This window comes from Ursus arctos, unplaced genomic scaffold (assembly GCF_023065955.2).
Source record: "Ursus arctos isolate Adak ecotype North America unplaced genomic scaffold, UrsArc2.0 scaffold_29, whole genome shotgun sequence".
Taxonomy (NCBI): Eukaryota; Metazoa; Chordata; class Mammalia; order Carnivora; family Ursidae; genus Ursus; species Ursus arctos.
In genome coordinates this window covers 25,130,396-25,153,911 of record NW_026622974.1, presented here as the reverse complement: position 1 = coordinate 25,153,911, position 23,516 = coordinate 25,130,396, and the positions used below count along the sequence as shown (strand labels likewise).

The 23,516-nt window shown below is 36.1% G+C and overlaps 1 protein-coding gene across 13 annotated transcripts in view; it reads right to left on the bottom strand.

The window, feature by feature from the left end:
- FAM135A (family with sequence similarity 135 member A) overlaps nucleotides 1-23,516 on the bottom strand; it is a 124,248-nt gene that overhangs the window by 23,028 nt on the left and 77,704 nt on the right. For 6 of the 13 annotated variants that reach the window (XM_026507124.4, XM_026507123.4, XM_048219749.2 and 3 more), the window contains 3 exons: nucleotides 5,755-5,828; nucleotides 3,568-3,722; nucleotides 997-3,352 (listed from right to left, as the gene is read on the bottom strand). In XM_026507124.4, the coding sequence (XP_026362909.2) occupies nucleotides 997-3,352; nucleotides 3,568-3,722; nucleotides 5,755-5,828 (2,585 nt within the window). The remainder of the gene's footprint in view (nucleotides 1-996; nucleotides 3,353-3,567; nucleotides 3,723-5,754; nucleotides 5,829-23,516) is intronic. The other 7 variants (XM_048219753.2, XM_048219752.2, XM_026507130.4 and 4 more) reach the window with 3 other exon arrangements.

The window sequence follows — 23,516 nt, the reverse complement described above, 5'->3', positions numbered from 1 at the left end:
TGCCAATAAAAAGGAACAGAACCCAAGAGGGGGATGTGACTAAATATAATTGGTGGCATACACTCATTTTGAACGAATAACAAACCTAATCAACTTGGGGGTTGCAAACATAAAAAAATTATTAACTATCATAACACTGTATCATTTGAACTGATAAAAGCAAAACTCATGGAAGCCGATGAATCCTATTAAACTGAGTAGTATACTCTAGATGAAGACATAAATTGTTTATATCAATGACTCAGAAAAGTTTGAGGTAGCCAGAAAGTGGTAAAACCCTCAGTCTTTCAGTATACTACAGTTCTTTAAAAGGCCATTATCACCTGGTTTCACTAGCTTTAGGCACTATGAGATCTTAGTTATATATAGAAATCAGAATAATTCTAGGAACTTGGAAAATCTATTGTAGACATGCCCGGATTTTTCAATCCAGGGATTATAATTCCAACCAAAATAAGGTAGTAGAATATTCTGAGAACTAGTGCCATGCTAGTAAACCTCTACCATCCTCAAAATTTTTCTGAATATTTAACTGGTCCATGAAATCTCAAGTCTGGAAACCACCGATTTAGCTGAGATAACCTGGGTCTGGTAGGTTTAGGAAGTTTCTACTAACTTATTATTCATTATCTAATATTGCTAGATGCACTTGTAGAACTAATCTGTCTGTGAGTTAATGGTGGAGAAATGAGGTACTGATGAAAAAAAGAGTTTTAACCCCAGCTATTCCAAACATCTAACACATAACCACTAATGGGAAATGTAAAAATATCTAGCTTATAGAACAAGACGATCAGATGGAGAACTATAGGTCTGTCTGTCAAAGGGTACATTGAATTCATTTCTCCATTTTTAGATAGGTAATCAAAGAAGCACCTTTTGTATTACAGAAACCAGAGAACATGAAATATATGTTATCAGAGACATATATATATATATATTTTTTTTTTCTATACATATATTTAGTAGCACATGCTATTGTGCTCCATTACTTACGCTTGTATTTGAGGTTTTGGTGAATTTTCATACCAGGAAACTGATGAAGTGAAGTTGTAAGAAGTGCTGCATGGCTGTTTTGTAATGGCATCAAATTTACTTTTAGAAGAATACTTAACACTACAAGGAGACTCCCGTGGTGCAGATGGGAAGGACAAACAACCAGAAGTACAGACAGCAGGCATATTTATACCATCCTTCAGATATTCACTATTTATTGTTTCAGACTGTATAAGTCTTTCTTCTTCTAGTGCATTTCTGTTTGTACAGTGGGCATTTACTTTTTCATCCAAAGCTGAATAATCCGCTTCTTCATAATACCCATTTTGAACCATGTGTTGATCCTGCTCTTCCTCCTCATCCTCTTTACCCTGTTCCTGACGAAGATTACTAATTTCTCTTTCAGAAGTTTTCTTCTGAGGGCTAACTGAGTTGCTGTAGCTAATAGCACATGTGTCAGAAATCTCCGTACTGCTGTGAGAGCCAAAATAATTTTCCACAAGCCCTTGTTTTACCATATCAGGACTGGCTGAAAAAGGATCATTTGTACCCAGGTGAGTTTCATTTTTAACTGTTTGGGCTTCTGAATTAATTTCTTTGAGATTTAAGGTATCACCATTTTTTCTTTTCACAGTTTCATCTTCTCTAACTTCTGTGTTAGTAGAAACAGAACCTGAAACAACACAAGGGGCACCTAAACAAAGCAGTGTTGAATTTAATGTAATTGCTGTCCCTGCAGAGTTACTAGATTTATCAGGACTCTGGGAGTCTTTACACATAGTGTCCAAGTTAGGTTTGGAGCTGCAATTACTTTTCACATCACAGGAAGTATCTTCATCTGAAAAAACAAATTGCAAAGGGTCTTTAGTGCTTGAATTTAAGGAATGTATTGCTATAGTTTCATTGTCCAAATGCCCCGAAAATATGACACTCTGCTGTTGCAAAATAATACTTGACTTTCTACTACTGTCGCATTTTGGCAAATCAATTGTTCCTAGATTTAACACAGTTTTGCTATCACTTAGGTGGCAATCAGGCACAACAGATTTCTTAGAATTTTCATCAGGTGACAGTTCATCATCAGAAGGTAGAGAGTTTATGGATGTCAAAGATGACTGTATTTCACTTAAAGCACTTGTACTCTCGGTACAATGACTTCCTAAAGAATATTTTACATTATAATCAGGTTTCATCAAAAGCTGAGGAAGTAATTTTTCATTATTGTAAGGACCTTGTCCTTGCACAGTTTCAAATACTACATCAGGGTTTGGATGTGTTGCAAAAGAACTTGGTTCACTTTCAACACCTGAATCTGAAAATCTAGAAGAGGCATACGTGGCATTAGTATCTGGTAACTTAATTGTATCTCCACTTACTACAGCATGATATTCTTTTGCAGAAGCAGGTTGATTACTTCTTAACTTAGCTAATGATTCTCCAATGGAACGGCACTTTGCTTCCTGCAAAGCTTCCTTTTCAAGTGCTATTTCTATAGATTTAGATTTACCATTAGATTCTAAGGACTCAAAGTTGGGGAGTTGTAAATTATCCACAAACAGTTCATCTGGTCGAAGCTCTGTCCAAGGTCCTATTTTAACAGTTATTTTCTCTCCACTGAAAGGATCCTTATTACAGGGCTTTACTTCAATTGTTCTAGCTCCTGAAGATGGAGTTGTTTGATGATCAGGGCAATCGTCTGATGAACTTCTGGCCACACTGTGTTCCACTTGTGTAATTTCACTATCATCCTGGGAGATATCAAGTTTACCTGAAATGGACAAATTTGCACAAAGATTTAGGCTGCCAGAGTTCAAAGGATCAAACAGGTCTGGTTGCATATTTTCAATATCTGGAGACTTCTGTTCAGTTCTCTCTGTATTAGTTGGCAAAAAGCTAGCTTCCTTTTGGCTTGTCTGTCTGACGTAGGTCTTTAGGTCAAAATTATATCCACATATTGTGGGATCCAGACCTTCCTTCTGACTATGTGAAGGATTGCCTTCAAAGCATTTAAAGAGATCATTTGATGCTGTACTTTTCAAACATTTGTAGCCTACCAAAACCACAGAATCCTTAGAGTTCTGTTTTATTATTTTTTTTGTGTTTTCAGGTTTCATTGTTTTCATGAGCTTAGTAACCTTAACCTTGGATTTATTTGATTCTTCATTCTTTCCTTTTAGAGATTTTGTTAGCTGCTTTTCACATTCTGTATACCAAAAACTGGAGGCACCAGCAGGTCTGACTTTCAACTCTGGGCTAGAAAGTCCCGCTACAGAGCTTTCTTCAGTCTCATATTTATCCATTCTACTGGACTCTGATCTCTGAAGATTCTGAATTCCCATCCAGGGTGCATCTAAGTCTTTTATCCAAAGAAAAAAAGATTCAGGTTTAAAACAAGGTGTGAGAACTCAAATGATTAAGACTACATTTACTGACTACAACCTTCTAATATCCTCAAAGATAAATAAAACTGGAGGGGAAAAATGGCCCCACATTAGGGAATGGTTTTATATATATTAGGAAGAATAAACTGCAAGTGACACATACAACTTACATATTTTAGATTATACTTACCTTCAATAACTGAATCTAAATACCTATCTTCAAAGATTATAGGTAATGAATTGAGATCTCCATCTAATTCACTACATTCAATAGGTAGAGGTGGGAGAGAACTGCAGAAGGAAGTATTTTTGATAGCGGTGCACATCTGTAGATGACTCTGAGCACTGAAAAATAGTTCTTTACGTCAGACTGTAATTTAAAAAAACTATACTCAATTCCACTTTATAGACTCTAGCCCCTCCTATTCCCCTCACCATTCCTATCCTCTTGCACTCCTAAAGATATAACCTCCTTACGAAAGAGTTCTTTGGTCAGAAATAAAACCTGGTACAATGAAAATTATGGTTCACTGACAATAAATTATTGACTTATAAAATTATGGTTTGTAAATAAACTAATTTCTATTATATTCTTCTATACATTTTAATGTTATTTCAAAGTGAGCTATTTATGCTTAATGTCTGAATTTACTAATTTGCTGGGAATAGCATATAGGAGAAATGTCAAAAGCTCCAACTGCCTACTAATGACTGATGATACTATTGAAAAAAAAATATATTCCATTGCTACTGCTGTACTTAACATATATTGGTGAATACAATTAGCAGCTATTTAAAACAAGGTACATAACTTTCTATTTAATACCTAATACTTTTTTTTTTAAAGATTTTATTTATTTATTTGACAGAGAGAGCAAGAGGGGAACACAAGCAAGGGGAGTGTGAGAGGGAGAAGCAGGCTTCCCGCAGAGCAAGGAGCCTGGTGCAGGGCTCGATCCCAGGACCCTGGGATCATGACCTGAGCCAAAGGCAGACACTTAACAGCTGAGCCACCCAGGCGCCCCTAAAAATAATACTTTTTAAAAAACCTTTTCTTATGGAAAACTTCAAACAAATTAAATAGAATTGTATAATAAATCCCATCACTCAGCTTCAACAATTAACATTTCGCTTTTCTTGTTTTATCTATACCTATACTCACTGCCCACACCCCACACTCTATTATTATTTCTAGTTTTTTTGAGGTAAAATTCACATGCTTTGAAATATATAAACTTTAGCTGTATGATTTTGACAAATGGATACATAATACACAATATTTCCATCTACTCAGAGTGCTCTCATGTCTTTCTAGTCAAAGTCCCAGCCCAAGTCAACAAGGCAACCACTGTTCTGACAGTTTTTTACCTTAGTTTAATCTGTTCCAGAACTGCATATAAATAGAATCATATATTTACTCTTTATGTCTGACTTTTGCTCAGCCTAATATTCTCAAAATATTCTTTAAAGCCAAAGAAAACCAGATCTAAACATACTCAGCAGGAAAAATGGAAGGCATCTATTCCGGGCATTTTACTATAAATAATTTACATAACAAAAGGCACTGCCTTTTGTTCACTGGTGAACACTTTTTTTTTTTTTTAAAGATTTTATTTATTTATTCTACAGAGATAGAGACAGCCAGCGAGAGAGGGAACACAAGCAGGGGGAGTGGGAGAGGAAGAAGCAGGCTCATAGCGGAGGAGCCTGATGTGGGGCTTGATCCCATAACGCTGGGATCACGCCCTGAGCCGAAGGCAGATGCTTAACTGCTGTGCCACCCAGGCGCCCCACTGGTGAACACTTTTGATCACTGGTGAAAATCTGTAATATATAATGACGAATATAAGAGATTCTGACCTGTGAAAATAAAGATAACAAGGCTGGAGCCAGAGAGTATGGGACTACCAAGTTTCTCGTAGGTCTGATATGGAGGTGGGGAGAATAGGGCAATATGTCTCTTTCTGTAAGATATGGGTCTTCCAGGAAGTAATTCATAAAATTAAACCCAATTTGTTTAAATAGGGAATTTCTGAACTTTATTTTTTTTTTTTAAGATTTTATTTATTTGACAGAGAGAGATAGCCAGCCAGCAAGAGAGGGAACACAAGCACGGGGAGTGGGAGAGGAAGAAGCAGGCTCCTAGCGGAGAAGCCTGATATGGGGCTCGATCCCAGATCACCGGGATTACGCCCTGAGCCAAAGGCAGATGCTTAACGACTGTGTCGCCCAGGTGCCCCTAAATAGGGAATTTCTGAACTTTAAATTCTAATTTCTGCTATTGTAAATATCATATATTCTATATGAAAAATTTTGAGATAGATATCTTACATAAAAGGATGTAAAATCATTTTAACTATGGATCTAATCTACTCACTGAAGTTCCTGGTATGCAATGGCAGCTTCTCTTGGATGTTCAAAGCAAAAGAATGCTTCAGAAAATCTGCGTACCTGAAAAAATCCAAAAGGAATATGAGTAACATGGCACAATTAAAAGGTCAGACAGTGGCAGGAAAATAAACCTCTTTCCATTAGGCCTTCCATACCTACCCCTATATAAGAATTAATCTCCCTCCTCAATGTTGCTAAAGTACTGTATTTTAGTACTGCATGAAATAAAAGAAACAATAAAATGCAAAGTGAGAAATGTAGGTTTATATTACGTATCCATGATTTATCCTCCCTGAACACAGGGATTCAGTTTATCTTACCATTCGATCCCAATCCCAAGAATAGTGCTTAGCACATGGTAAAAAAATGGTAACAATCAGCCAGCACTTACATCATGCTACGTGCCAGGTATGGAAGTATATGCCAATTGAATTGACTGCCCAACCTACTGGCATTGTGACTCTGAGGCATTTCACCTTTGAGCCTCAGATGACCCATTTTCACACTACACCTAAAACTTGTTCTACATTTGGGGTTACCGTGAAGAATAAACAGGATAATGTATGTGACAGCAGTTTGTAGTCTGGTGAGTGTATATAAATATAAGCTATTATAATTGCCATTATAATATTTATCGTATTTTTCTTTAAAATAATCATATATGTGAATTATCTTCACTCCTAATGTGTAATGTTCTTTAGAGTGTGAGCTATGTTTTCATGATCTTGGTTATCCCCCAAAACATCTATCTGGGTATGTTACAGAAGCAAGTACTTGATAAATACAGTCAAGTCTAGCTGAATATTTCTTTCACCATATTTGTATTTTAATCCTTTCATTTCTAATTATTCAAGGCTCTGTCAACTATTGGAGCAATATGAAGCAACAGTAAGGAGATGGAAAAGATGTTTTGTTTGGAAGGTAAAGGGAGGAAAGACAAATTATAATACAGCCTAAGATTATATTACATCTTAGATTCTTTTCTAAAAGGGAATATGATGTAGGGTTCTTCGGTCTTAAACATAAAACAATTTGGAGATACATTTTACTTGTCATCAAGATTTGGCCAGCTGAATTTCTGACTTACTAAACTTGCTTGCCTAAGCAGATGAGACTAGGTCTTTACAGGAACAAGTCAGTGAGGGAGTTGGGGAGAGGAAGATATGAGGCATTTATGAGAAGAATGCAATTTGTGTCTGTACTTTCAAACACTATTCAATTGCCTCTTCTTCCTCTCCAACACTAAGGGAAAGATGAGGAAAGGTACCTGCCTATCTACCTATCGTTGAGAGATGTTTTCCCCTGAGGGCTGTAATGTGTGAAGAAAGGAAACCTGAAGCCTTCTGGATTCCTGCAGTTGTAGCTGGGCCTGCAAAACTGGCTAGTTGATTTTCCTTCTCTCCTTACCTGCTCTGATTTCTACAATCATAACTATCATTTCTTTTTTTGTTTTTAAAGATTTATTTGAAAGAGACAGCCCCAACGGGGGAAGAGGCAGAGGAGGACGGAGAGGGAGAGAATCTCAAGCAGAATGCCTGGAGTGCAGAGCCAGACGTGGGGCTCAATCCCAAGACCCTGAGATCATGACCTGAGTTGAAACCAAGAATCCGATGCTTAACTGACTGAGCCACCCAGGTGCCCCACAACTATCATTTCCTGATAGCATCCTAACTACCAGGCTCTATGATAAGCACTTTATTTTCATTGTTATTTAAACTATATGAAAACCCTATGAAGTGGATATGTCTTCATTTAATAAGTGAGGAAACAGGGACAAAGTGGTTAATTACTTGGCCAAGATAACATAGCTAGCAAGTGATAAACATGGGATTCAAATAAAGATTTAAGAAATTCCAAACCTTGTGCTTCAAACCACTTATCTCTTCCCTTCTGCATAAAGACTCCCTGTTAATAGAGAGCCCTTCCTTTCCTTTATGTACCCACACAAAATTCTTTATCTAATTTTTCTCCTGCCATAATTTTGTGCTATGGCAATGTATAAGGAGTTAAGTCTATTAAATGTATTTTGTGGCTATAACTAAGGTATGACTGCCACCTGATGGCAGCACCACTTAATCTGGAGCAAAAGATGTACATTAAAAAAATATTAAATCTACAAAATCAAACTTAGGATGAGTAAAATATATATTACTACTTTGGTATATATGTTTGTAAAACAAATTTTGTATATGCACTCTAATTTTTAAAAACTCACTTATTTGGCAATATTAACTATTCAAAATTTAGCAAACAGCTAGAAGGTTAAAAAAAGCCTCTTGAGCATTCAAAATGGGTATTTATTAATGCTTTACAGAGTTAAATGTTAGTTTATCTGTGTTCATCTAACATGTTGCTTAAATTGTTAAATAGTATTTATTATAGTATAAATTTATTATACTATAAGATATTACAAATAGTATTTGTATAATAATGACTAAATAGAATATAACAAAATCATAATACCACTTATTGTAATAATTATAATACATAACATTTATTATTAAAATAGTTACTGTAATATATTAATAATATATTTATTATAATGATTTTATACACGCCTATCCAGGTTATATTCAAATCCTGAGTACAGGATCTAAATATCAGATATATCATATTATCTATGTTGCCTTGAAGAAAATGGTCACCTCACAAATGTTAACTGAACAAATATTCTTTAAGTTCTTAGATTGTACTTTTGGTAGGATACTTTAAAGCCCCCTTTATACATAAAGCTGATCTGTGGTTATTATTAAGTACAACTCTAACTGGTATATGTTATTTACTTTTCAATCCACAGCATATTAAAAGAGCAAATGAGACAAAGGAAAAAGGAGAATTACAGAATATACATGATACATATAAGTATACATAAGTATACTAGCCAATTAGTAGAGAACTTGTTACTGAAACAAAAACACCCTCCCTTAAAAACATAAACCTAGAACATTCCCATAAAAAACAGACAAAATAAATTAAAAATTAATATAACTTAGAATCCTTTAATGGAAGATCTAATATCTAGACATTTAAAAAAAGATTTACTTATTTACTTCAGAGAGAGCGTGAGCTGGGGGAGGGGCAAAGGGTGAGGCAGAGAGAATCTAAAGCAGACTCTGTGCTCAGTGCAGAGCCCAACGCGGGGCTTGATCTCAAGATCCACGAGTTCACAACCTGAGTCAAAATCTATAGTCAGGCACTAAACCAACTGTTAAAGCGCCCCTCTAGACATTTTTAATAGCATGGAACACCAGTGTATTAAACCTTGGAGCACATAAATAAAATGGATAATGATAACCAATCATTTTGAAAGGGCTAAATTAGGTCTGGTATACTCTATTTCAGAAGGTAGGAGACCATGAAGCACACTAGAAAAGTTTCATTTAAAATGGTAAAAATAGGGGCGTCTGGGTGGCTCAGTCATTAAGCATCTGCCTTCAGCTCAGGGTGTGATCCCGGCGTTCTGAGATCGAGCCCCACATCAGTCTCCTCCGCTGGGAGCCTGCTTCTTCCTCTCCCACTCCCCCTGCTTGTGTTCCCTCTCTCGCTGGCTGTCTCTCTCTCTTTCAAATAAATAAATAAAATCTTAAAAAAAAAAGGTAAAAAATAATTTAAGGGAAGAGTTAATCCTTTGGAGTATATATCAGATAGTAACAAAATGCACTTTGGGATAAACATTTCCTGAACATACTGGATATGTTCTATATATACACATAAAAGCTATAATACACTGTGTTTATGTTAATAATTTAACATTGGAAGTCTGCCCAAATCTTGCAAAACAGGAAATAAAAAGTATCAAATTAAATACTATAAATAATATGTTTTCAGAAAGTAGTTCTACTTTATTAGGAAAAATATAGCTTAATATATTAAGGTCCACATACACACACTACACATGTATATTTTGCTGCAGGAATACCAGATCAAGAAGTTTTAGAGATGAGTACCTCTTCGTAAAAATGCAAACTTCATAATCTTTTGTGTAAATAACTCATTATTGTAAAGAGGTCTTTGAGTGGGAAAGGATGGCTATGCAAGCTATTCTTAACTCTTTTCCTCTTCTAGAGCATAAAAAGCATTGATAGAGTCGAAAATACCATTTTATGATCTTAAAATCTCAATAAACGCTAAGAACAACTCCCTGACCCTCTATTCTTCTTACTGGTTGCTGCAAATTAGAATCCAGGGTCCTGCTAAATCCTTTAGCAGCTTTAAGGTACAAATATAAAAAAAGATCCTGCTTCCACTCGCAGATGCAACCTGACTCCAGGGAAGACAAGCCAGATTTCAATTCCCACTCTTCCTAGCAAAATGCTCTTATTCAGGTAACTGCCTAACCCTGTTAATCACTTGGAGAACGTAAAAAAAAAAAAAAAAAAAAAAAAAAAAAAAAAAAATTACCCATTCCTGGGCCTCATTCAGCAATGGTAATTTTTAAAGTTCCTTAGATGATTTTAATGTACAACCAAGGCTGAAAACCACTATTTTAACTTCTACCACGACAGAAATTCTCTAATTTCTCTGATCTTCACCATGACAGGTAATGGATTTGTCTTCCTGAAAACTATAAAGCTGTACAAAATACATGGAACAACTGTTTCAAGAATCAAAGAACATGCTTTAGATATGCAAAGAAGCATGAAAGTATAACTTAACAATCATGAGATAAAAGCAGTCTGTAGAAATGGACTCCAAGATAACTCAGATGTTAGAATTAGCAGGCATATACTTTATTAAAAAATAAAGACTTTTTTTTCAGAGCATTGATGAATCAATATTGACACTTATTAATTAAAATCCATAGTTTACATTAATATTCACTCTTGGTGGTGGATACTGTATGGTCTTTAACAAATGTATAATGGTATGTGTCCACCATTACAAATCATCAAGAATAGCTTCACTTCCCTAAAAATCTCTTATGCTCTACCTATCTGTTCTCTCCATCCCCCTGAACCTCAGCAACCACTGATCTTTTCAATGTCTCCACAGTTTTTCCTTTTCCAGAATGTCATATAGTTGGAATCATATAGCAGGCAGTGCTTTAGATTGGTGTCTTTCACTTGGCAATATACTTTTTCAAGGTTCCTCTTTCTCTTTTTGTGGTTTGATTGTTCATTTTTTTTTACTGCTGAATAATATTCCACTGTGTGGATATACAACAACTGTTTTTATCTGTTCACCTGATGAAGGACATGGTTCCTTCCAAATTTCGGCAATTACGGAAAAAGCTGCTATAAATATTGTGTGCAGGTTTTTGTGCAGACACACGTTTTCAACTCATCTGAGAAAATACTAAAGAGCATTACAGTTGGATTATACTCTAAGAGTATGTTTAGATTTGTATGAAACTGCCAAATTGTCTTTTGAACCAGCTGTACCATTTTGCATTTCTACCAGCAACAAACGAGCACTCTAATCTTCCCTAATATTTGGTGTGGTCAGTGTTTCACATTTCATCCATTCTTATAGGTATGTAGCAGTATCTCATTGTTGTTCTAATTTGAAACTCTCTAATAATGAATGGCAAATAATGTATTTCCCTTCCCCCATGTGGAAGGCTATAGAGGGCTGGAGTTGGATTCCCAGGCCAGTTAGGCTCCGGAAAGATAGTTTCTACTGAGACAAGGTCTTTCTAAGAAGAAGAGAATGCTCTGGATGTATTTTAAAACAGCTACCTCTCTCACCCCCTTACCCTCCTGCACGAGAGAGGAGATTTTCTCTATCTTCACCATGAGAACCTGATGGGGTTTCTAGAGGTAAAAGTCATGAAAGTGTGGGGTTCTCCTAGGACTGAGCCCCCTTGAAGTTATTACTTCAAGCTTGTTCATACTGAGCCACCAGAAATTCATCAAATACAATTTAAGTTTTTCTATCCCATTACTGGCTTTAGTGGTCATTTCTCCTTGTGGTTTGGTCTCTGCTTTGGTTAGATGTGACTCTCCGTAACTGCCTATCTCACTCTCCAATTTGGGGGCAGGAGTTTGACCTGTGACTTCAATTCTCTAAAACATCTAAGAAGTTGTATTGATACTCAGTTTGTTCAGCTTTTTTCTTGTTGTTAGGGTGGAAGTGATTATGTCTAAACCTCTTACATGCCAAATTATAAACAAGAAGACCAGGCAAGTACTTTTAAGCAATGATTATAATTGCCCAGTGAGTCAAAGAAGCTGGTTGTAATGAATGAGGAGGCAAGGAACTTCAGCAGAAAAATGGAACTACTAAAAAAAAAAATTTAGAAGTAAAAAATGTATCTGAAATGAAAAATTTACTAGATGAGATTAAGAGCTGATTAGACACTACAGAAAAGAGTGAATTCAAAACTAGAATCATGAAAATTATTCAATCTGAAATGCGCAGATTAAAAAAATGCTAAAAAACAAAAGAATATCAAATCATATAATACAAGTGAAATCAGAGTACCAGAGGGAGAGGAGAGGGGAAAATTGGGGCAGAAAAAAAAAATATCTTAAGATATGATGGCTAAAATTTTTGTAAAAATTGGAAAGAAAAAAATCAACCTGCAGATCTAAGAATCTCAACAAATCCCAAGCAAGATAAATACAAAGAAAACTACAACAAAGCATATCAGAGTCAAATTGCTGAAAACCAAAGATAAAGAGAAAATCATTACAATAATTGGAGGGAAAAATAATATAAATGACAACTGATTTCTCATCAGACACTATGGAGGCCAGAAGATAATGGTATATTTTTAAGTACTGAAACATAGGGGAAACAATAATATAGAATATTGGCTGAACAACCCATCAATAAACTTGACCTAATTTAATTTAGATCTATGGAATACTAATCTAATAAATTAACAAGGCCTCAGAGTATACAGTTAATATGTAAAAATCAATTGTACTTCTATATCCTAGCAACAACTGTTTGGAAAATGAAATAAAAAGACCATTTATAACAGCATCAGATAATATAAAAAACTAATGAATAAAATTAAGACACTGAAACTACAAAACACTTCCAAGATACATCACAGAACACCTAAATGGGGAAATATAATGTGTCCACAACATATGATGAAAGAGAAAATTCTCTCTACATAGATTATGCAATGTAAACTAAAATCCAAGCAAGACTTTTTAAAATAAAAACTTACCAGCTGATTTTAAATTTACATAGAAATACAAGGGATCTGGAAGAGACCAAACAATCTCAAAAAAGGAGGAAAAAATTGGAGAATGTACAGCTAATTACCTGACTGCAAGACTTACTACAATAACACCATCAAGTTAGGGGGGTATTGATATAAAGGTATATGAGAGATCAATGAAACAGAAAAGAAGGCCAAGAAATAGATGCAATTTATTAGCTAACTGATCCTCAACAAAGATGCTAAGGCAATTCAATAAATAAATTTTCAAAACATGGTGCTGGAATTGTAAATGGAACTGTTTTCTTAATTTCTCTTTCTGCTACTTTGTTATTAGTGTATGGAGATGCAATAGATTTTTGTATATTAATTTTGTCTCCTGCAACTTTTCTGAATTCATTTATTACTTCTAATAGTCTTTTAGTGGATCTTTATAGAGTTTTCTTTATATATTATCATATCATTGATAAATAGTGACAGATTTACTTCTTCATTACCAATTTCAATGACTTTTATTTTTCTCTTCTGATAGTTGTGGCTAGGACTTCCTGAACTATGTTAAATAAAAGTGGTGAGAGTTGATATCCTTGTCTTGTTCCTGATCTTAGAGGAAAAGCTTTCAGTCTTTCACTACTGAATACGATGTTAGCTGTGGGTTTTTTCATATATGGCCTTTATTATGTTAAAATATGTTCTCTCTAAACCCATCTTGTTGAGAGTTTGTATCATGAATGGGTGTTATATTTTGTCAAATACTTTTTCTGCATCTTTTAAGATTATATGGTTTTTATCCTCCGTCTTGTTAATGTGATGTATCACACTGATTGATTTATAAATATTGAGCCATCCTTGCATCTCTGGAATAAATCCCAGGGACAGCAGTGAGTGATACTGTTAATGTATTGTTAAATTTGGTTTGCTAATAGTTTGTTGAGGAATTTTGTATCCATGTTCTTCAGGGATATAGGCCTGTAGTTTTCTTTTTTTTTTTTTTTGTAGTGTCTTCGTTTGATTTTGGCATCAGGGTTAATGCTGGCCTCACAGAAAGAATCTGGAAGCTCTTCTATTTTCTGGAATAGTCTGAGAATGGGCATTACTTCTACTTTAGTTGGTTTGTAGAATTCACCTGTGAAGGTGTGGTCCTAGACTTTGGTTTGTTGGGAATTTTTTGATTACTGATTCAATTTTGTTACTAGCTGTGGATCTGTTCAAATTTTCTATTTCTTCCTGATTCAGATTTGGAAGACTGTAAGTTTCTAAGAATTTACCCATGTCTTCTAGGTTGTGCAATTTGTTGGTATATAATTTTTCACAGTTTCGTTACAATCCTTTGTATTTCTGTGGTATCAGTTTTTATTTCTCTTTTACTTCTTTTTTTTTTTCCTCTTTTACTTCTGATTTTATTTCCTCTCTCTTTTTTTCTTTGAGTCTGGCTAAAGGTTTATCAATTTTGTTTATTTTTTCAAAGAACCAGCTCTTGACTTCATTGATCTTTTCAATTGCTTTTTAGTCTCAACTTCATTTATTTTCATTGTAATTATATTTCCCTCCCTCTATTATCTTAGGACTTCCTTTACTAGTTCCTTTAGGTATAAGGTTAGTATGTACAGTTCTACCAAGAAAAATAAAATACCTAGGAAAAATTTAACCAAGAGGTGAAAGACCTGTACTCTGAAAACTACAGGACATTGATGAAAGAAACTGAGGATGACACAAATGGAAAGCTATTCTATGCTTATGGATGGGAAGAATTAATATTAAAATGTCCGTGCTACCAAAAACAATGTACAGATTCAAAGCAATACCTATCAAAATACCAACAGTTTTTTTCATAGAATTAAAACAAATAATCCTAAAATTTGTATTGAAACCACAACAGACCCCAAATAGCCAAAGCAACCTTGAGAAAGAACAAAGCTTCAGACATCACAATCCCAGATTTCAAGATATACTACAAAGTTATATTAACTGAAACTATATGGCACTGGTATAAAAATAGACATATAGATCAACAGAACAGTATAGAGAGCCGAGAAATAAACCCATGCTTATATGGTCAAGAATATACAATAAGAAGAGGCGCCTGGGTGGCACAGTCGTTAAGCGTCTGCCTTCGGCTCAGGGCGTGATTCTGGCGTTCTGGGATCGAGCCCCACATCGGGCTCCTCCGCTAAGAGCCTGCTTCTTCCTCTCCCACTCCCCCTGCTTGTGTTCCCTCTCTCGCTGGCTGGTTGTCTCTCTCTGTCAAATAAATAAATAAAATCTTTAAAAAAAAAAAGAATATATAATGAGGAAAAGACAGCCCCTTTAATAAACGGTCCTGGGAAAACTGGACAGCTACATTCAGAAAAGAGAAAGCTGGGCCATTTGCTTATAACAGACAAAGATTAATTAAAGTCCTAAATATGAGAACTGAAAGAGTGAAACTCCTAAAAGAAAACACAGGCAATAATCTCTTGGACACCGGTCTCAGCAACATATTTATGGATATGTCTCCTCGGCAAGGGAAACAAAAGCAGAATTAAACTTTTGGGACTACATCAAACTAATAAACTTTTGCACAGTGAAGGAAACCATCAATAAAACAAAAAGGCAACCTACTAAATGGAAGAAGATATTTGCAAATAATATATCTGATAAGTGGGGGGAGGCCTGGGTGGCTCAGTTGGTTAAGTGTCTGCCTTCAGCTCAGGTCATGATCTCAGGGTCCTGGGATGGAGCCTGGCATGGGGCTCCCTGCTCAGTGGGGAGTGTGCTTATTCCTCTCCCTCTGCCCCTCTCCCTCCATACCCTCCTCCTGCTCATGCTCATGTGTGCTCTCACTTTCAAATATAAATAAAATCTTTAAAAAATATATCTGAAAAGGGGTTACTATCCAAAATATATGAAGAATTTATGCAACTCAACACAAAAAAACATGAATAATTGAATTAAAAATGGGCAGAGGACCTGAACAAACATTTTTCCGAAGAAGACATACAGATGCCCAAGAGACACATGAAAAGATATTTCACGTCATTTATCATTACAGAAATGCAAATCAAAACTACAAGCTATCACCTCACACCAGTCAAAATGGCTAGTATCTAAAAACAAGTATTGGTAAGGATGTGGAAAAAAGGGAATCCTTGTACTGGTGGTGAAAATATAAGTTAGTGCAACCACTGTGGAAAATAATATAGGGGTTCCTCAAGAGATTAAAAATAGAAATGTCAGATTTGCGTCCGAGAGCCTGCCTCTCTGCCTGCATGCCCTGCCGCTGCCTCACAGAAATGCTCTGATTACCCACAGCCCTTCGCCAAATGAGGCCAGTGTCCAGGGCTCCTCATCTCACTCAGGCCTATGCCAAAGATGTAAAATTTGATGCAGATGCCTGAGCCTTCATGCTTTAAGGTGTACAATTCACCTTTTAGCTGATGTTGTAGCCATTACTATGGGGCCAAAGGGAAGAACAGTGATTACTGATCAAAGTTGGGAGGTCCCAAAGTAACAAAAGATGAGGTGACCATTGCAAAGTCAATTGACTTAACAGACAAATATAAAAATATTGATGCTAAACTTGTTTAAGATGTTGCCAATAACACAAATGAAGAGGCTGAGGATGGCACCACTACTGCTATTGTCCTGGCAAAATAAACAAAACTGATAAATCTTGAAGATATTCAGCCTCACGACTTAGGAAAAGTTGGAAAGGTCACTGTGATCAAAGATGATGCCATGCTCTTAAAAGGAAAAGATGACAAGGCTCAAATTAAAAAATGTATTCAAGAAATCACTAAGCAGTTAGATATCACAACTAGTGAATATAAAAAGGAAAAGCTGAATGCATGTCTGGCAAAACTCACAGATGGATAGTTCTGCTGAAGGTTGGTGGGACAAGTGGTGTTGAAGTGAATGAAAAGACAGAGTTACAGACGCCCTCACTGCTACACAAGCTCCTGTTGAAGAAGGCATTGCTCGGGGAGGGGACTGTGCCCTGCTTTGGTGCATTACAGCCTTGGATTCAGTAACTCCAGCTAATGAAGATCAAAAAATTGGTAGAGAAATTACAGAACATTCAAAATTCCTGCAATGACTATTGCTAAGAATGCAGGTGTTGAAGGATCATTGGTAGTTGAGCAAATTGGGCAGAGTTCCTGAGAAGCTGGTATGATACTATGCTTGGACACTTTGTGAATATGGTGGGAAAAGGAATCATGGGTCCAACTAAGATTATGAGAACTGCTTTCTTGAATGCTGCTGGAGTGGCCTGTTAACTACAGCAGAAGTTGTAGTCACCAAAATTCCTAAAGAAGAGAAGAACACAGGAATGGGAGGAATGGGAGGAATGGGAGGTGGTATGGGAGGTGGTATGTTCTATTTCCCAGAATAGTGCTTTACCATTAATAATGAACTGTGAGAGGAAGCTCAAGGCAGTGCTCCTCAACAACTTCAGAGAAGGCAGCTGAAGGAAATGACTGAAGAAAAGGCCAGCTAATGTTTAAGAAAATCACTATAACCATCAGCTACTGGTTTCAGTTGACAACATATAATGGTTTACTGCTGTCATCATCCATGCCTACAGATAATTTATTTTGTATTTTTTAATAAAAAGACATTTGTAATATTCCTGGTAATTGAGTGCAAGAGCCACAGCCATGTACCACTGTATTGCTTTCAACTTTTTTAGAGCAGTTTTAAGTTCACACTAAAATTTAGAGGAATGGCGGGGGGGGGGGGGGGTGTGCCTGGGTGGCTCAGGCAGTTAAGTGTTCAGACTCCTGATTTCGGCTCAGGTCATGATCTTGGGGTCATGGGATCAGATGGAGCCCTGTGTTGGGCTCCATGATGAATGTAGTGCCTGCTTGGGATTCTCTTGCTCCCTCTCTCTCTACCCCTCCCCCGATCTCTCTAAAAAAAAATTTAGGGGTGCCTGGGTGGCACAGTCAGTTAAGTGTATGCCTTTGGCTCAGGTCCTGATCTCAGAGTACTGGGATCAAGCCCCCATCAGCCTCCCTGCTCAGTGGGGAGCCTGCTTCTCCCTCTCTCCTGCCCTTGTTCATGCTCGCTCTCACGATCTCTCTCTCTCTCTCTCAAATAAATTAAATCTTAAAAAAAAATAAAAAAAAATAAATTTAAGAAATTTAGAGGATTGTACAGAGATCAATGAAAAATTTTAAAACTTTAATTCTGAGAACTGTATAGTTTGAGATATTATTTTATTTTCATTTTACAGTCTAAAGAAAGGCTCATTAAATGGAAGAGTTTAAATGAGCAGTACCATAGAATATTAAGTAACCAAACAGCAAAAGCACCACATCAACTTGAATTTCTTTGCTTTAGCTTAGAACCACAGATATTAGTGCATAGTGAGTAAAGCCATGTATTTACACATGTTCTGTTTCCCCACAAGATTACTAAGCTCAAAATCAGTTTTCTTCTCAACCAAGAAATTCCATTCCATTTTCTGTACCTCCATAAGACATACTTCATTCATCCCAAAATATATAAAACAAGGTTAAATCCTTCTTTGATGCTTTGGTATACTATTTGATAGGGCTCCATGAGACATACTTACAATGAAAAATAATTTGCTACGTATCTAGAATTCAGATGTAACTAGGCATCCTTTATTTTTATTTGCTATATTTGGCAATTCTACCAAACAGGACACTGAAATACAAATAGTTTTTTACTATAAGTATTTCCCAAACACTACGTAGGACATATTTATACTAAAAATTGTTTGTTGTTTACCTATTTTAAAATTTAATCAGGTACTCTGTATTTTATCTGGCAACCCAAAGTATTTGGCAGGACAGAACTAAAGATTTATTCAAGTTGTCCTTGAAAGGATACTTGCTATTTTGTCTTATTCTACCAGCCCTAACAAGAGCTTGCTCAGGGCAGAATGCAAGTCTGCAATGCTAAAACAAAGCACAAAACCTGGCTCTCCAAGTCTGTAAAGGGCATATTTCATCTTAACATTGGACTTAACTAGGCACAAGCTACCATACACATTAAATATGGCATCTCTGCTGGCACACTGGGAAGCACTGTAACATAGGCACTTTTGGAAATACTAGCAATAAAGATCAGTAAAGTTGTTGAGGGCAGTGAAAATGAGTTCTCTGTAAGACACTGGTGAAAAACAATTCTTCAAGGTCTCTTACATTTCTGCAAGTCTTGTGAGCAGAATGATTGTCCTTGTTGGAGACTATCTTTTCAAGGATATTTATATTGAAAACAGCCTGGGAAGATGGAGATATGTCTTCCTTAGGAGCAAAGGGCAGGTTTGCTTACAGCCTTGGTAGATAAAGATTCCCTTTGGAGCAAACAGCAAGCATGCCCACGTCCATTATAAAATATTTGGGACCCTTAAGCACAAAGTTTTTCTCCTGCAATACACTAGTGTGAACCTGGCTTTATGTTGGGCTGTGGAAACTGGGGCTCAAGAAACAAGTGCAAATGATAATACTAAGGTTATGCTATTGCTGTAATAAAGTCCTTTGTCTCTGATATCGTATCTTCTGACAGCATTAATCATTCTATGGCAGGTTACCTTATTTGCTCGTAGGTCCTTTACAGATCTCAGATCCTTTACAGTTCTTGACAAACAAAAACTTCATTATAATTTCAATTTATTTTTGGTTTTTATAAGTTATCTCACTTGATAATTCCATATTTCAGTTTGGAATGACAAAGACATCTTTCACTTATATTAAATACCTTTAATCTTTTTTCCCCAGCTATATTGAGAGATAACTGAAATACAACATTGTGTAAGTTTAAGGTGTACAATGTGTTGATTTTGATACACTTACATATTGCAAGATGATTACCACCTTAGCATTAGCTAACACCTCCATCATGTCACATAATTACCATTTCTTTTTTGTGGTGAGAACAATTAAGATCTACTCTTATTTAGCAACTTTCAAGTATAGAGTACTGTTAACTGAAGTACCACACTGTACATTAGACCCCAGAAATTATTTATCTTATAACTGGAAGTCTGTACCCTTTGAACAATAGCTCCCTATTTCACATCACCCTTCTTCCACCTCTGGTAATCACCATTCTAATCTCTGTTTCCATGAGCTCAGTTTTTTTAGAGTCTACATGTAAGTGGTATCATCCAGTATTTGTTTTTCTCTGTATTATTTTTCCCTTAGCGTAATGCCCTCAAGGTCCATCTGTGTTGTTGCAATGGCAGGATGTCCTTTCTTTCTTTTCCTTTTTAAAAAATATTTATTTGACAGAGAGAGAGAGAGAGAGAGAGGACACAAGCAGGGGGAGCAGCAGGCAGAGGGAGAAGCAGACTCCCCGCTGAGCAGGGAGCCGGATGTAGGACTCAATCTCAGGACCCCAGGATCATGACCTGAGTCAAAGGCAGATCCTTAACTGACTGAGCCACCCAGGTGCCCAAGATGTCCTTTCTAATAGTTGAATAATATTTCATTGTATATACAGGTTTCCCCCACTATCCAAAATAAAGGATTCCTAATGAAACCTTTCTTAAGCTGAAATGGCATAAAGTGAAGAAGCAATGACCATTTTATAAAACCAAAAATCTTCTTGGTATTTCTTTTGGTCAGAAAACAGGTAACTAATGTAGGTCTTTCCTAAAAGCACAGCGGCATTAAAGCAAACTTTGATAGCAGGGGAAACCTGTATACACTATCTCTTCTTTATCCAGGCATCCATTGATGGACACTTAGATTATTTCCATGTCTTGGCTATTGGGAATAATGCTGCAAAAACATGGCAGTGCAGGTATCTCTTTGAGATCCTGTTTTCTTTTCCTTTGGATATGTACCTGGAAATGATATTGCTAGATCAAAGGGTAGTTCTATTTTAACAAACTCCCACACTGTTTGCCATACTGGCTGCACCAATTTACATGCATACCAACAGTGCACAAGGGTTCTGTTTTCTCCACATCCCTGCCAACACTTGTTATTTCTTGATTTTTTATAACAGCCATTCTAACAAGTATGAGGTGATAACTCATTGTGATTTTGATTTGCACTTCCTGGATGATTAGTGACATTGAGCATCTTTTCATATACCTATTGGTTGTTTGTATGTCTCTGCATAAATGGTTATTCAGTTCCTCTTTACATTTTTAATCAGATTTTTTTCTGTTGAGTTGCACGAGTTCTTTATATATTTTAAAATATTAACCCATGGAGGGCACATATTGCATGGTGCACTAGGTGTTATACACAACTAATGAATCATCGAGCCTTACATTGAAAACCGGGGATGTACTGTATGGTGACTAACATAATATAATAAAAAATCATCATAAAAAAAAAATATTAACCCCTTATCAGATATATGACTTTCAAATATTTTCTCCCATTCATTAGGTTGCCATTTCATTGCTTTGCAGAAGCTTTTTAGTTTGATGTAGTCCCACTTGGTTTATGTTTGCCTTTGCTTTCGGTGTCAAATCCAAAATAACATCGCCAAAACCAATGTCACTAGGGAGCTTTTTCCCTATGTTTTCCTCTAGGAGTTTTATGGTTTCAGGTCTTATGTTTAAGTCTTTCATTCACTTTGAGCTAATTTTTGTGAGCAGCTTAAGACAGGGGTCCAATTTCATTTTTTTGCATGTGGTTATCCAGTTTTCCCAACACCACATATTGAAGAGACCATCCTCTCCCCAGTGAGTATTCTTGGCTCTCCTGTCAACTGTTAGTTGGCCATATATGGAAGGTTTTATTTCTGGACTAAATTTGTTTCCATTTGTCTATTTTTATGCCAGTACCATACAGTTTTCATTACTACATCTTTGTTGTATAACTTGAAATCAGGAAATGTGATGCCTTCAGCTTTGCTCTTCTTTCGCAGTATTGCTTTGGTTATCTGGGGTCCTCTGTGGTTCCATATAAATTTTAGAATTGTGTTTTTTTCTATTTCTGTGAAAAATACTATTGGAATTTTGATAGGGATTGAACTGAAACTATAGATGGCTTTAGGTAGTATGGATATTTAACAATTTTAATTCTTCTGATCAATGAACATGGAATATCTTTCCATGTGTTTGTGTCTTCAATTTCTTTCATCAAGTCTTATCATTTTCAGTAATAGATCTTACAGCCCCTTGGCTAAATTTATTCCTAAGTATTTTCTTATATTTGATGCTATTATGAATGGGACTGTTCTCTTTATTTCTTTTTTACGTATTTCATTGTTAGTGTACAGAATGCCAACGAAGTTTTGCATGCTGATTTTGTACCTGCAACTTTACTGTATTTGTTGATTAATTCCAACAGTTTTATGATGGAGTCATAAGCATTTTTTAAATATATATAAGATCATATCATATGCAACCACAGACAATTTTACTTCTTCCTTTCTGATTTGGATGCCTTTTATTGCTTTTTTTTTTTTTTTTAAGATTTTATTTATTTATTCGACAGAGATAGAGACAGCCAGCGAGAGAGGGAACACAAGCAGGGGGAGTGGGAGAGGAAGAAGCAGGCTCATAGCGGAAGAGCCTGATGTGGGGCTCGATCCCAGATCGCTGGGATCACGCCCTGAGCCGAAGGCAGACGCTTAACCGCTGTGCCACCCAGGTGCCCCCCTTTTATTGCTTTTTATTGTCTCACTGTGCTGGTTAGGACTTCTAGTACTTTGTTGAATAGGAGCGATGAAAATGGGAATCCTTATCCTATTCGTGATATTAAAGGAAAAGCTGTCAACTTTTCACCACTGAGCAGGATATTAGCTGTGGGTTGTCATATTATTATTATATTGAGGTACATTCCTTCTATACCCAATTTGTTGAGAGTTTTTACCATGAAAGGATATTGTATTTTGTCAAATGCTTTTTCTGCATTTATTGTGATGATCATATAATTTAATATTTTATTTTATTAATGTGGTGTATCACATTTATTGATTTGCATATATTGAGCCATCCTTGATCCCAGGGATAAGTCTCATGTGATCACGGTGTATGATCCTTTTAATCTGTTGCTAAATTCAGTTTGCTAATATTTTGTTAAGAATTTTAGCATGTTTGGGGGCGCCTGGGTGGCTCCGTTGTTGGGTGTCTGTGTTCGGCTCAGGTCATGATCCCAGTCCTGGGACTGAGTCCCGCATCAGTCTCCTTGCTCAGCAGTAAGCCTGCTTCTTCCTTTCACACTCACCCTGCTTGTGTTCCCTCTCTCGCTGTCTCTGTCAGATAAATAAATAAAAATCTTTAAGAAAAGACATTTAAAAAAAAGAATTTTTCCATGTTCAATTTTCTGTATTCATCAGGGATATTGGACCGTAGTTTACTTCTTTTGTATTCTCTTTATCTGGCTTTGGTATCAGGGTAATGCTGTCATTGTAAAATGAGTTTGGAAGTGTTCCTTCCTTTTCGATTTTCTGGAAGAATTTGAGAAAGATTAGCTTCAATTCTTTACATATTTGGTAGAATTCACCACTGAAGACACCTTTTCCTAGGCTTCTCTTTGCTGAAAAATTGTTGGTAACTGATCCAATCTCTTTACTCATTATTGGCCTGTTCAGATTTTCTATTTCTTCATGATTTAGCTTTGGTAGATTTATGTTTCTAGGAATTTATCCATTTCATCTAGGTTATCCAATTTGTTGATTTATAATTTTTCAAATTAGTCTCTCGTGATCCTTTG